Source organism: Aspergillus niger (genome assembly GCF_000002855.4).
Source record: "Aspergillus niger supercontig An07".
Taxonomy (NCBI): domain Eukaryota; kingdom Fungi; phylum Ascomycota; class Eurotiomycetes; order Eurotiales; family Aspergillaceae; genus Aspergillus; species Aspergillus niger.
The window spans coordinates 1,078,818-1,090,757 of NT_166523.1; the positions used below are offsets into that span (position 1 = coordinate 1,078,818).

Here is an 11,940-nt window from a genome sequence, read left to right on the forward strand (position 1 = left end):
GGCACATGTGCATTAATGTAGGTCAGCCTTTTTGAAATGCGTGACAAAGTGGAGTATGATCTTTTCGGCCAGCAACCTGCACAGCTCGGTGTTCCAAGATTAGCGGCCATTGAGATTATCTAGTAAGTCCAGTATTGTCATTTTTGGGTGGTCACTTTGGTAAGAGTAGTAGAATAGCTACACTGGTCATAGGAGCTCAACGGTTTCTAGGTAAGAAGTAGAACGGCAATAACATTGGAAAGGATGGACATCTAAAACTGATCCCAGATATGTATTATGCCTCAACAACAGAAGTCCCACAATGTCTTTGGATGCATGACAATAGCATCTTATCAAGCTCTCCTGCAGGGCCACGGCGGTATTTGCCATATTTCTCGACAGCCTCACGGATAGCTTCGATGAGATCAGCGTCACAACTTTCAAACACCTTTACTAACCGTTCTGTTACTGGAACAGGCAAGCTATGCATAATACATATTTCGATCAGAGGCATTAAGCCACTGTAGTGTCTTTTAATCGAGTCTTGATCACGAGCAGATGAATTCCGGGCACTCTGAAAGACTTCCTCCGATAGATCGACTGCTCTAGTATATCGAACAATGTGGCTCGCAGCTTTATACTGAACTGTTGGCAGAATGAAAGGCTTATGACAATTTAAATAGTCACAGTTGTTCCTTTCAAACCTCCAGATCGCTCTCCAAACGTCGTTGAAGTCTATTTCGGCAGGCCACTTATGGAGGAGCCACTGTAGCCCGGAAAGGCTGGTTGCGGCAGCAGCAACCATGACTCTTTCAGTAAGTGGCAGTGCCTGGAAGCCATACCTTTCAATTAACCAAGGTAATGCAGACAGTTTTTGATAAGTGGCAAGCATAACCACTTTCTCAGTTAGGAAAGGAGGCACATCGGGTCCAAGTGCGTGGAGAAGAAGTTGAAAAGCGTCCAAGGTGTACGAGGCTGCCAACAGAACTTTCTCAGTTATTGGTACTTGTGGGCCACAATGAGCGAGAATCCGTCTTATATTGTTGGTCGGTCTTTCTGCTCCTGCCACGGCTATCATGAATTCTTCCGAGATTGGAATATCCTCTATTCGCTCATCGAGCAGAATGCACAGTGCTTTCTCGTGGGATGCTGCTGCTGCTCGGATGGCGGCTTTCTCTGTGATGCATACACACGGTGCTGTCCGCAGCAGGAGTTCCAAAGCTGGATGATTGTGCGCAAATCTTTCCACAATTCCTTGGTCAACTTCGAAGAGCTTTCTGTCCAAAAGGAGTTGGATTATTTCTGTAGCACTCTGATGATTACCGTACTTTTCTAATGTTATTAGCATCTTCGAGACCGGTAATTGTCCATGCGGTTGTTTCATTAGAAGCGCTAGCATCGATGAATCGCAACTGCATGCTTCAACAAACATATTATCGCTCACTTTGGCCATTGGTCGTACGCGGAAAATTGCCTTCACAGTGTTAGTTGTGAAGCGTCTTACAGCATGCGACATGACTTTTTCCGTGAGAGGAAGGGCCTCTATTTGAGACCTTGCTTCAAGATCTAATAGAAAACAGATCAAGGCTTCACTCCTTGAATTGAGCAATATGTCTTCGGTTATTGAGATCCTCAAGCCTCCGTTGTTCATGAGTATCTCAAAGATATCTTTACCTTGTGGGTTAGAGGCTGCTTGGCATAGAATTGCATGAGTGACGGTGAATCCAGCTTGCTGCCTGTGTAAAAGCATGTTGAGAATCTCAGCTGCATATATCCATTTGTTCACGATCTTCAGCATGACTTTTTCGCTTATTGAAAAATCCGGACCACAGTCATCTAGTAGGAGTTCAAGCATTTCGAGACAATGGGGTGCGTTCGTATTACACACTGCCGTACAGAGTACATCCTCGCTAACCTGTGCCCGATTCTGTCGTCGACGAAGAATTTGACGCAAGACACCGACATGGAGTCCATTATTAGCCGCTCCTACCAGAACATTTTCAGCCAGCAAGAAATCGTCATTCAATGTACTTAGAAGTACCTCCATTGCCGTTTCGCTTGCATACTGTGCAAAACCGGCAATGAACTTCTCATCCAAGTCAATTTCTGTACGCCGTTCTGCAAGAAGTAATACTATCGCGCTGTCGCTGAGGAGGGCCGGACATGCCAACATCTTCTTGATCTGTGGATAGATCTTGACGTCGGCATTGCGCCTTTTGAGAAGAACCTGCAAGACATCGCCCCCACATCCTCTGTTTCGCAGTACGGTTTCCAATACGTCCTCTGTCACAGGCACAATTGCTACTCCTGTCTCTTCGTACTGATCAAGGAGGATAGCCATTAGGTCCATGCCACAACGCTCGTTCTTTGCTGCAGCGACAACAATTCTTTCATCTATGTGGATAACTCCGCTCTCAGTTCCAGTGTAAAGAATCCCTGAAGCTGAGAGTGTGTCGAATATATCTTCCAGCGTCTTGACTGTGAGACCGTAGCGTTGGACACTATTCAATACGCCCTCGGCCAGGTCAAGAGATATGAACACCTTGTGCAGCAGCAAATCCAGTACGTCCAGATGCCCATTTTCAGAAGCTAACAATACTGCATTTCTAGGCTCTTGAAATGGTCCGGACCCATATGCAAACCACTTCAAAGGGTCTGCGCCTTCCTCTAGTAACCCATTCACGGTTTGAATGAGCCCTAATTCAGACGCAGCACCGATAGGGCTTGGCTGTACTTCTTGCTCCTCGAACTCGGTTGATATATATCGCCAGTTGCGGTAGATAGTCGGGTGTCGGAAAAGCTGATTCACCATCTCCTGCAGCTTTTCGAGTTCTAGGCTTGTAGTAACAGCACAAACCTTGAAGTGTTCGTGCCAGTTACAGGCGGCATAATCGAGCAGCAGCTCCTGTTTCGCTTCCTCTTTGAGCAGACGCCGTGTGTTTTGCAGTAGAATTCTCAGATTTTGCTTGGCTAGCATGGCATGGCCATTCAAGGTGGAGAGTTGGTGCCATTGGCCAGTACTTTGGCTACTAACAAGAAATTCCTTCACAGAGAAGTGAGCCAGCCTGATCTCATCATCCATGCGCCGATAAGTGACAAAGGAAGTTGTGCAAATCTTGATAATGTCCTCTGGGACACCAAGGCCCGCTGCTGCTGCAACTTCTGTCAGGGTGAGAGGTCTGGCACAGAAACACAGCCAAGTGAGTATCTTCTTGGCGAATATGATATCAGAGCGCTTCGAGTTGATTCTCTCGATTACAGAGATGTATATGTCGTGCAATGTCTGTGGCATGGTCTTCAACGATTCCAAGATCTCGGAGTTATTGCGACATTCCTCTAGACGCTTTATTTGAAGGTCTGCCCAGCGAAATCGTCTGCGCAAATGAGTACTTATCTCAACAAAAGCACCTAAGCGACATGCAACATACCTCTTGTCGTCCTGTAGCAGCTCGTGAATTATCTGTGTTTTCACTTCCTTTGGAGCGATTCTATCGTCCAGAGCCTCAACTTTGACCTTAACAAAGGCTAGAATGTCAGACCCCTGCTTTTCCTCGAGGTCTAAAGCTGTACACCATTCAAGGTGTTCAATTATATCTGGCTCTGGCCGACTAGTAACAAGAATGTGAATGTTATCACTGCATTTCTCTTGGAGTTCGGTAAGAAATGCCAGCAAAAAGCTCCTTTCCTTGCGATTGACTGCGTTGGGACATTCATCCAACGCATCTAAAATGAGGAACACGTTTCCTTGGTAGGCGTTAATCATTTTGTGGAGAGTCTCTTGAAGCATTACATTACTTGGATTGCTTCCTTTGGTACCATGCTCTTTCCAAATGCGCCTGACAGGCCCATCTAGTGGGTTTGAATGGAGCTGTCGAATGATAGCCCTGAGCATATTCTCAACTCTTTGCGATCCTGGGTCATTGAATTGGAAGTACCAGTAGGCCAACCGCATGTTTGAACTATCCAGGCACGTTCGTTGAACGTCCCCAATCACTGTCGAGCTACATATTTCTAAATGTTAGCTAAGATACAACCTACGGATTCCACAAATCTTTCATACCATATGACTGATTTACCACAACCCGCTTGTCCAGCAGTCAGTGTATTTTCCTCATCCGAACGGTGCCTAGAAAACTTACCCACTCCATGCAACCAGAAGATACTACCTGGGCAGTCCTTCCACTCTACATAGGCTTTTAACTTCAAAAGCCAATCGCCTGTCCCTGGTGATCGGTGATCCTGAGTGTCGTTCTGAGCTTTGGAAAAGTCGTACTGAGATAGCCATTCAAGTATTCCTTTGTCCTCGACACCTGCTAACGTCAGACTATGAGTCTCTGGTCGAGATTTCTGAGAGAGCCTACTTAGTACAGTGGACTGAACTTTCTGGAGCTCTTCGACAGTCTTGTCAATAGCCGCAAGAATGTCCGCAGCCTGTCCCTTCAGATCTAACGAATTTAAGCATTCTGAAGATACAAGTAGAATTCAAGATGATAAACTCACATGTGCGATCTGTGACGGTAGCCCATTTTTCAGCCATTGTGATTTTATTTTCCACAACTGTTCGAAGCTTTTGCAGTGGCTGCTCGGTAAGGGGTATGAGTGTACTTCCTATGCGAGCTGAGAACATGCATGTTAGACATTCTTCTTATATTAAAGAATACTCCCCAGACCAACCAAAGCCGCTTTCATGGTGTATCTTTTTTACTTCCGCCGTGTATTCAAGTATCGCTGTATAGACTCCCACAAGAGCACTATCTAGCTGCTTGTCACCAGCGCCATTTGTGTATCGGCGGTCGCTATCCAAGAAGCTAAAATATGCTAGCTGCTCTGCTAAGTATTCGGAGGCTTCTAAGATGGCATCTCTGCGCGCAATATCTCTCTGCACCATCTAGAGGGTGAATTATACATTCGTAAGTGGTTGCTAACGGAAAAGATTTCAGGAAGTCGCCTACCGTCAAACCTAGCGAAACTATTGTCCAGGCGCTTGATGCTATTGTTACATATCAGCATCTCTCAGGCTTTGTGGCTCGAAGCAGAATCGGGAACCTACCATGACCACTTGGGTCGAAACTCACGATCGCGGTGATTATTTGCTGCACATTCAATGCAGCCGCAAGGATATTCTGAGCAATTTCGCGGACTTTGATCTCACCCCCATTATGCTTTCGGATAATCAACTCTTTCTTCTTATACTCTGTATATTTAGTTTCGGTCTCACTAATAACTTCCTGGATGACCTTGGTCGGGGAGTGTTCTTCTTTGGACAACCACTGTTTTTGTTTCGGATCAAGGTTGTCGAATGCTACTTGCCAGAGGTCCTTGGGTGAGGCAGCAGCGTGACCCGAGGAGGTAGTAGCAACCTCAGGACTGATGCTCTTTGTCAGGCTGGCGCCTCCTTCATTAATCGAACGTCTCGCATGGGGAATGGCAGGTTCGGCCTTGTCAGCGTCACCATCAGCCTGAGCACAGCAGAGCTTTGCACATAGCTTCGTCAGCATCCTGCAGCGAAGAGATATTGAGCCATGTGCATATACAAGTTGAGAGGAAGTGAGAGGTGAAATCCGAATTGTTCAATGTTGTGAGCTGAAAATTCCCCTCTTCTGGCCCCGGCTAGTACATTCTTGGGCGTCTGCAGCTGCTGTACACGTCATCCTGCAGGAGACTAGTATAGCCTCATCACAGCCTCGTTGACAGAACTGCAAGTAAACAGTATCACAGACGAAATGTCTAGCTGTAAGTACGCTACTAAACTTCGTCTTTTAATATGTGATATACTAAGGGATATTCCAGCACGAGTGCTACTAGAATCTATCTTCTGGATTATTCCATCCCCATCAGACAATCAAATATAATTTAATAATACCTCTGCTACCTACTGCTTTCTCTACGATGTGGAAACAAGTGGACCTTCCCTTCCAGAACTCCGAGCCTCTGCCTCCACTACCTACAACAGATGAAATCCGCGCTTGCACCAATGTCCTCTGGGAGACCACGGCATCCAAGGTAGTGACGATCAACGACAATATTGTCGTTAAATATGGAGGTGGTATAAACACCTGGGAAGGCCAGGCACTGATTTACCTTGAACGGCACGTCCCCGAAGTCCCAGCCCCTCGACTATACGCGATGTACTATGAGGGCAAACAACTGTTCTTGGTCATGCAACGCATTCCCGGCGTACAGCTGAATACCATCTGGCCATCATTGACCCCATCCGAGAAGGATGGTATCATAGCAAAACTCCAATCGATATTCGATGCTATGCGAAAAGCTGAGTGTCCATGGTCCGACTTTTTCGGGGGTCTGGACGGGGGTGGCGTACATCATTACTTATTCTATAGCCAGCACGGCGATCACAAATCTCTAGGGCATTTCACTGGTGAACCTGCCTTCGTCGCAGGCCTTGTGGGTAATTATAGGGCCTTAGTCGAGCGCAATAATCATTGAGACTACAAGGCTCGCTTTTATGAAAAATATCTCGCTCGCGTCCTTCAAGGTCATCGGCCTACACTAACGCATGGAGACGTTCAGCAGAAAAACATCATGATTGTGGAGAATAAAACTTGCCGAAATGATCAAGGTGGGCGATCATTTGACGTCGTACTGGTCGATTGGGAGAATGCTGGTTGGTTTCCTGACTTTTGGGGATTCTTCTGTGCATCGTGTCCCTTTATTTTCAATTGGGATGAAGACTGGTCATGGCGAGTTCAGGAATTTGTTCATGTGTGGCCTGCTGAAGTGGCTATTCTGCAATTGATTGATAGAGATCTAGGCTGGTGAGGTATGTTGCTGGCATCGACTTTTCTCTTGACATAGACGCAACTGAAAGCGATTGTTAGAGTTTATCTTTATTACTACTTTAAAATCTATTTCTCGGCCCATAACAAGGGCTGGAAGGTGTATTCGATCAATACTAATGATATGTTATTATTCCACGGTTAACTATCTATATCAGTAATAAAGATTGTTAACTTATCTTATGTATAGAAAACTTCAGCTTCAACTTTGAGCCTATTATGTAATCAGTATCTAAGTCTTCTGGGGAGAGAACTAGAAGAGGCCTACTCGATGAAATAGTTTAACCGTCAGCATATAAGCTGGACTGTCTACCAAGGGTGTATAGTAGTGAGTTAGAGTGCTGCACCTGGGAAATATCCATGAATGGTGATTCTTATGCATTTTACTCTTTTTTTTTTTTTTTTTTTTTTTTCCCTCATCGTGAAATATTGAGCTGATTTGTTCAAATTTGCTAAAGAACATACTCATGTTATTTGATACAGCAAGACATGCTCAAAAGATCATGATACAATCGACAACGACAAGTTAAAATTTGATTTCATAATCACAGGAGCAGTATATCGCTGGACAACTGAGTAACATCGAACATGACTGGCTATGGTCGAGCAGGGGTCGCTCAAACAGCATTGTTGGCACACGTCCAAACTCCACTACCACTATCCTTGCTGATCGCATCACCAGACACGTATAACCCGAGACCGCACTGGAAAGATAATTAGCGACAAGATTCCGTTAAGGCTAGGGAATACATACAAGGGTGATTGCCATGGCTAGAATGAACGTGTTGGACAAGGTTAGAAATATTTTTCTGCTTGATGCGAACCACTGGCCCTTGTTCAAGGTAAACCAGAAGATAGCAGGGAACCCATCTATAAAGCATGGTTAAGATTACTCCGCAAGATATTAGTGGTATCTGAAACTCACAAGCGAACCAGCAGCCAAAAAGTGCAGTCTATAGTTTAGAGTTAGCATGTGTGTTTAGTACTATGAGGAGACCACGTACAATTAGACTCAGAAGGTTGTTGAAGACTGGAATTGACTCTGCGATTACCCAGGCAACTACCCAGGAAATCAATCCAATAGCGACCCATGACCCGATGGAGAGCAGAGTCCGTTCATGCATGTGGTTTGTGCCGCGGAAAACACGCACGTACACGTACTTGCTGGCTACATGACCATTGACAATCCCAGCAATAAGGACCTGGGATAATAGGTCAGCAGTCGTTCCAAACGATAGTTGACTATGGTAAGTGACATACCGTTGGAATAGCCAGTCCGTAGGCGATTTTCTTTCCTAGAGGCCCCGCAGAGCCTAAGGCAGGGGATTGAACGTCCGCGCCAACGTAGCGGTATATGACCACTGCGCTGGCAATGTATAGTGAAGTGTCAATTACTTGGAGCACTGATATGGACTTGGTGAATTCTCGTGGCTTGTCCATCTCTGAGATGAACCCGAAGAAGGACGCATGGCCCACTGTTGATTGTCGTAAAGTTAGTTAGATTAAACAGAGTGTGACAAGTCAGGGCTTTACCATAGGCGAAAAACAGATTGCTGACTGCTAGGAATTCTTCGTTGAAACTGAGATGGGTAGTCACAGCAAGGGGAATGTGGCCTTTGTACTCCACGCCGACCGCAATCATCGTGGCCATGGTTGCCGCCACAATGCTGAGGAATGCTACACAGAAATGAAAAATTAGCCCCATATTTAAACTTGAAGTGTGAAATATGAGAAGCCCTATAATGTGCTTACATGCGATCGACATCCAATATACCTTGTCCATGGTGCGTGGTAGGGCACCAACACAACTGACAATCAATGCAATGACACCAAACACGATTGTGCAGGTACCGTGTTCGGTAATCGTATTCATAAGGACCGTGAAGGTCAATACGTGACTGGCCATGACGAATATAAGGAACAACAGCTGCCCAATACCAAGCAGTTCACGTCCAAATCGTCCCATGATAATCTCACCCGCATCTCCCATGCTATGGACCTGGGGGTATCGTAACTTGAATTGGCAGAGAATGTAGGCAGTATACCATGATATACCAGAGATTCCAATTAGTATAATAAGAGCCCTAAGCTAAACTTAGCTTTTCATCTGCCTAGTAAGTGAGTAACTTACGGGACAAAGCCCAGCGTTGCAAAGGCGGATGGAAGAGATAGAATTCCGATGGAAACATTCTCTGCAACCATCACTGTGTATAAAGAAGGTTAGGGCTCTATATGTTTGATAGGCGACAGCACGAAGATTGAGGCTCACGTATCCCTGTTTTCCTGCATGTTGTGAAGAGAAGGGTCAGATACAGGACCAAGGAGTAGTCTAGGGGCAGGGGAGTTGAAGCTTACCACCAACCCATCGTTCGATATTTTACCTCCGCAAACTCTTCATTTCCAAATGGATCTTCGTCTTCAGGGGGTGTATCATCTAAATTCTTCTTCTTCTCCACATCTTGTCCGTAATCATAGGCAGGGGAGTTGAGAATCTCTGCAAGGTCTCTGGATTCCATCGGAACACTCATTCTTTCTAAGATAAAGAAGTGGTAGGTCAATTAGATTGGTATCCTATACGAAAGGGTCAAGAGAATGTGAGTACAGTACACTGAGCACAGGAAGTGGTGAGGTTTTCAGGTGAGATTCGAGAGCATCTGGCCTATTTGAGCCAAGTTGGCTTGCACCTGGTGACGGTGTTGACCCAGTGAGAGGCCAATATGATATCTGCCTGAGGCATCAATGACCATGTCGGCCTACCGGCTGCATTTGACCAATGCATAAGGACCATTTGCGAGCTATCGGTTTATCTCCGTCTTGTATGACGTATCTTCTATACGTGTATTTTGATTTTCTGACCCTCAAGGGCTGCCTCCTGGCTGCTGATAGTGATTCCTGGTGGCTGTTCTTTTCCGCCGCGGAAGCTCGTGGATAGATATGGCCGATCTGTAGCCTGATTGGATAGAACGGCAGAACGGGAAGGCTCAGAGATGCGGGGATAAGCATAGTTGACTAGCGTCTGGGGGAAATTGTCAGTGAGATACGATACTTTTGGTCGAGTAATCGTTGGCTAATCAGTATTCGCTTCGATAGCGGCTGGGCACGTATCTCTACCCACGCCTGCTGTAGGTGGCTCGCTCAACTGCAGATGTGGAGCGGGAGGGCGCCCAAGCATGGCCAAGGGATGAAGATTAAGCTATTCGCAGCGTTAGTGAAACCTTGCAGGTGAGGTTAGTGTATGCGCCGGAGAGAGATAACGGGTTGCTGCATCGAGCCAACACCCGATACCCGTCCTTACCATACACAGTTTCAGGCGGGGGAGATACACAAAAGCAAGAACAGACATACCTGGCGCTACGGGTTACCCCTCTCGGAGGCCAGGGGTTAGTGCAGCCGCATCTGGCATCTTCATTTGCAGTTGGTTACTCGCTTTGCTGATCCTCGCAACGGGTCCAAATACTTGGGGACTGTCCGGCTACTGCCGCTGTCCTGATACGTGCCCGCAAAAGTGATAGTCATGGCAATCAAGTGGAGAGATAAGTTATCCTCGCTTGCTGTGCCCCGCACTGATATTCTCTCTATCTAACCATCCATCGTTCGTGCAGAGATGCCCTCAAATCCGTATTGATTATACACCCCACCCCGAATGCCGGTAGAACTCTTGCTGCCCTCAGCGACGATGACTGAACATACCCTCTTCGTATCGTAACAGATCTTTCTGCTATTGTGGCCACCTGTGGACGAGCAATCACATCTAACGCGATCATATGAAACGGCGTATTCACATATTGCACCAAGGCGGGGAGAGCGAGCTGGGTAACAGTTCTTTTGGTATGCGGATCTGCAGTGATCCAATCTGGAACTAACGAGGCCACCTGCGGAGCCAGCGTGAAGGAGCTGGATATAGTGATGCTATCGCGGAATAGAAAGGCCATGTACGCGAGCCTTGGGATGGGAGGTGGCTGCTTGAGACGACCTTCTGGGTGTCCGTAAATCTGAGAGAATCTTATATCCTTTAGGATTCCCAGACACACATTGACAACGTATGTTGGGAGGAAACTGAACGTTGGAACGAGACTCGCGGTCGTTGATTTCTCTGTAACTTTGGAAAGGTGCTCGAGGCTTGTGTCGGTAGCATTTGCCGTAGCGTAGGTTGCGGCGTAGAGAGACCAAGCGATGAAGAAAGGTCGAGAAAAGTAGAACTTTCTCGGTTTGAGGATGGAACAGATGGCATGTGTGCGAAGTGTATGCAGGATGGATCTATTTGAGGAGAGCCTCTCCACGACGCTCCTGGACTCGAGATATCAGCACATGGAGTTCCTGAGTTCGTCTTCAGTACATTTACCGGTCGATGACTGTTGTGATCGGGGCAATAATGGTTGCGGACAGCGATCCTGCGACAATATCGCCAGCCAATTGCCTGAGCCAGTCATTATCCCAGTCAGGAGAGTGCAATGGCTCCGTGGTGACACGTTCCGGCGACATTCCAAAGTTCTAGGCACTCAAATACACCCTGAAAGAGGGAACTCCTATTAAATAGATACAACCGGCTCGATAGCAGGGGTATCAATCGGCTTCCTTTCAGGCGCCACCCAGACTTGTGCTAAATTCTGGGAGAGCTTTCATACCTCGTGGAGATGCATCGGGGAGCCTGGGGGCCTAGGATTGTTGTGGTCAGGATTCAGCAGACTTGTAAGCTGGAGCTATGGCAAGCAATGTATCGACCTGACAGGCCTAGAGCCCGATAATGCTCTTCACCGGGCATGCTGTGTACTGTATGAGGGGCAGTCGGGCAGAACCTTCTCGCTCTAACCGGTGACAAAGCCTATCGGTAAAGTTGCGGGGATAAGATAGCTAACTCTCTAGCTTATCTACACGCGATAGGCAAACCAAGCTGTGGCTTACTGGCGGGTTGAAGGAGAATAGCGTAACAAGATGTAGACCGAAGGAACAGTCACTACCCGCATTAGGGGGATCTCCAGCGGAAGGCTAGTCTACCCGCCACTATTCTTAGCCGGGAAGGTCCAAGTGCCGGGCTAGTTTACCCGCCAGCTGGTTGTACTCCAACGCGGTGGATCTTGCTCCTCACTCTCCTCACTTCCAGCTGCAACAGCGCCGAACATCGGTCTGTCAAGCAGTTGGCTCCTCAAACATCGTAGCCAACTTG

General features: G+C 46.9%; 4 protein-coding genes across 4 annotated transcripts; 1 reads left to right on the plus strand and 3 right to left on the minus strand.

The window, feature by feature from the left end:
- Positions 1–274: 274 nt before the first annotated feature.
- An07g04960 (uncharacterized protein) lies at positions 275–5,477 on the minus strand (the record flags this gene model as incomplete). Its single annotated transcript, XM_059748442.1, has 7 exons — positions 275–3,353; positions 3,408–3,980; positions 4,040–4,424; positions 4,480–4,596; positions 4,654–4,867; positions 4,932–4,969; positions 5,030–5,477. The coding sequence occupies 7 exons, from the start codon at positions 5,475–5,477 to the stop codon at positions 275–277; spliced, it is 4,854 nt and encodes a 1,617-aa protein (XP_059600922.1).
- A 391-nt stretch (positions 5,478–5,868) lies between these two features.
- An07g04970 (uncharacterized protein) lies at positions 5,869–6,759 on the plus strand (the record flags this gene model as incomplete). Its single annotated transcript, XM_059748444.1, has 2 exons — positions 5,869–6,384; positions 6,436–6,759. The coding sequence occupies 2 exons, from the start codon at positions 5,869–5,871 to the stop codon at positions 6,757–6,759; spliced, it is 840 nt and encodes a 279-aa protein (XP_059600923.1).
- Positions 6,760–7,393: 634 nt separating this feature from the next.
- On the minus strand, positions 7,394–9,304 carry An07g04980 (uncharacterized protein; the record flags this gene model as incomplete). Its single annotated transcript, XM_001391544.1, has 10 exons — positions 7,394–7,480; positions 7,531–7,646; positions 7,702–7,729; positions 7,781–7,978; positions 8,037–8,251; positions 8,310–8,453; positions 8,529–8,860; positions 8,908–8,980; positions 9,046–9,059; positions 9,132–9,304. The coding sequence occupies 10 exons, from the start codon at positions 9,302–9,304 to the stop codon at positions 7,394–7,396; spliced, it is 1,380 nt and encodes a 459-aa protein (XP_001391581.1).
- A 1,047-nt stretch (positions 9,305–10,351) lies between these two features.
- Positions 10,352–11,258, minus strand: An07g04990 (uncharacterized protein; the record flags this gene model as incomplete). The annotated part of the gene is made up of 3 exons (XM_059748445.1): positions 10,352–10,768; positions 10,808–11,033; positions 11,119–11,258. 3 exons carry the CDS (start codon positions 11,256–11,258, stop codon positions 10,352–10,354), a joined length of 783 nt encoding a protein of 260 aa, XP_059600924.1.
- Positions 11,259–11,940: the final 682 nt, after the last annotated feature.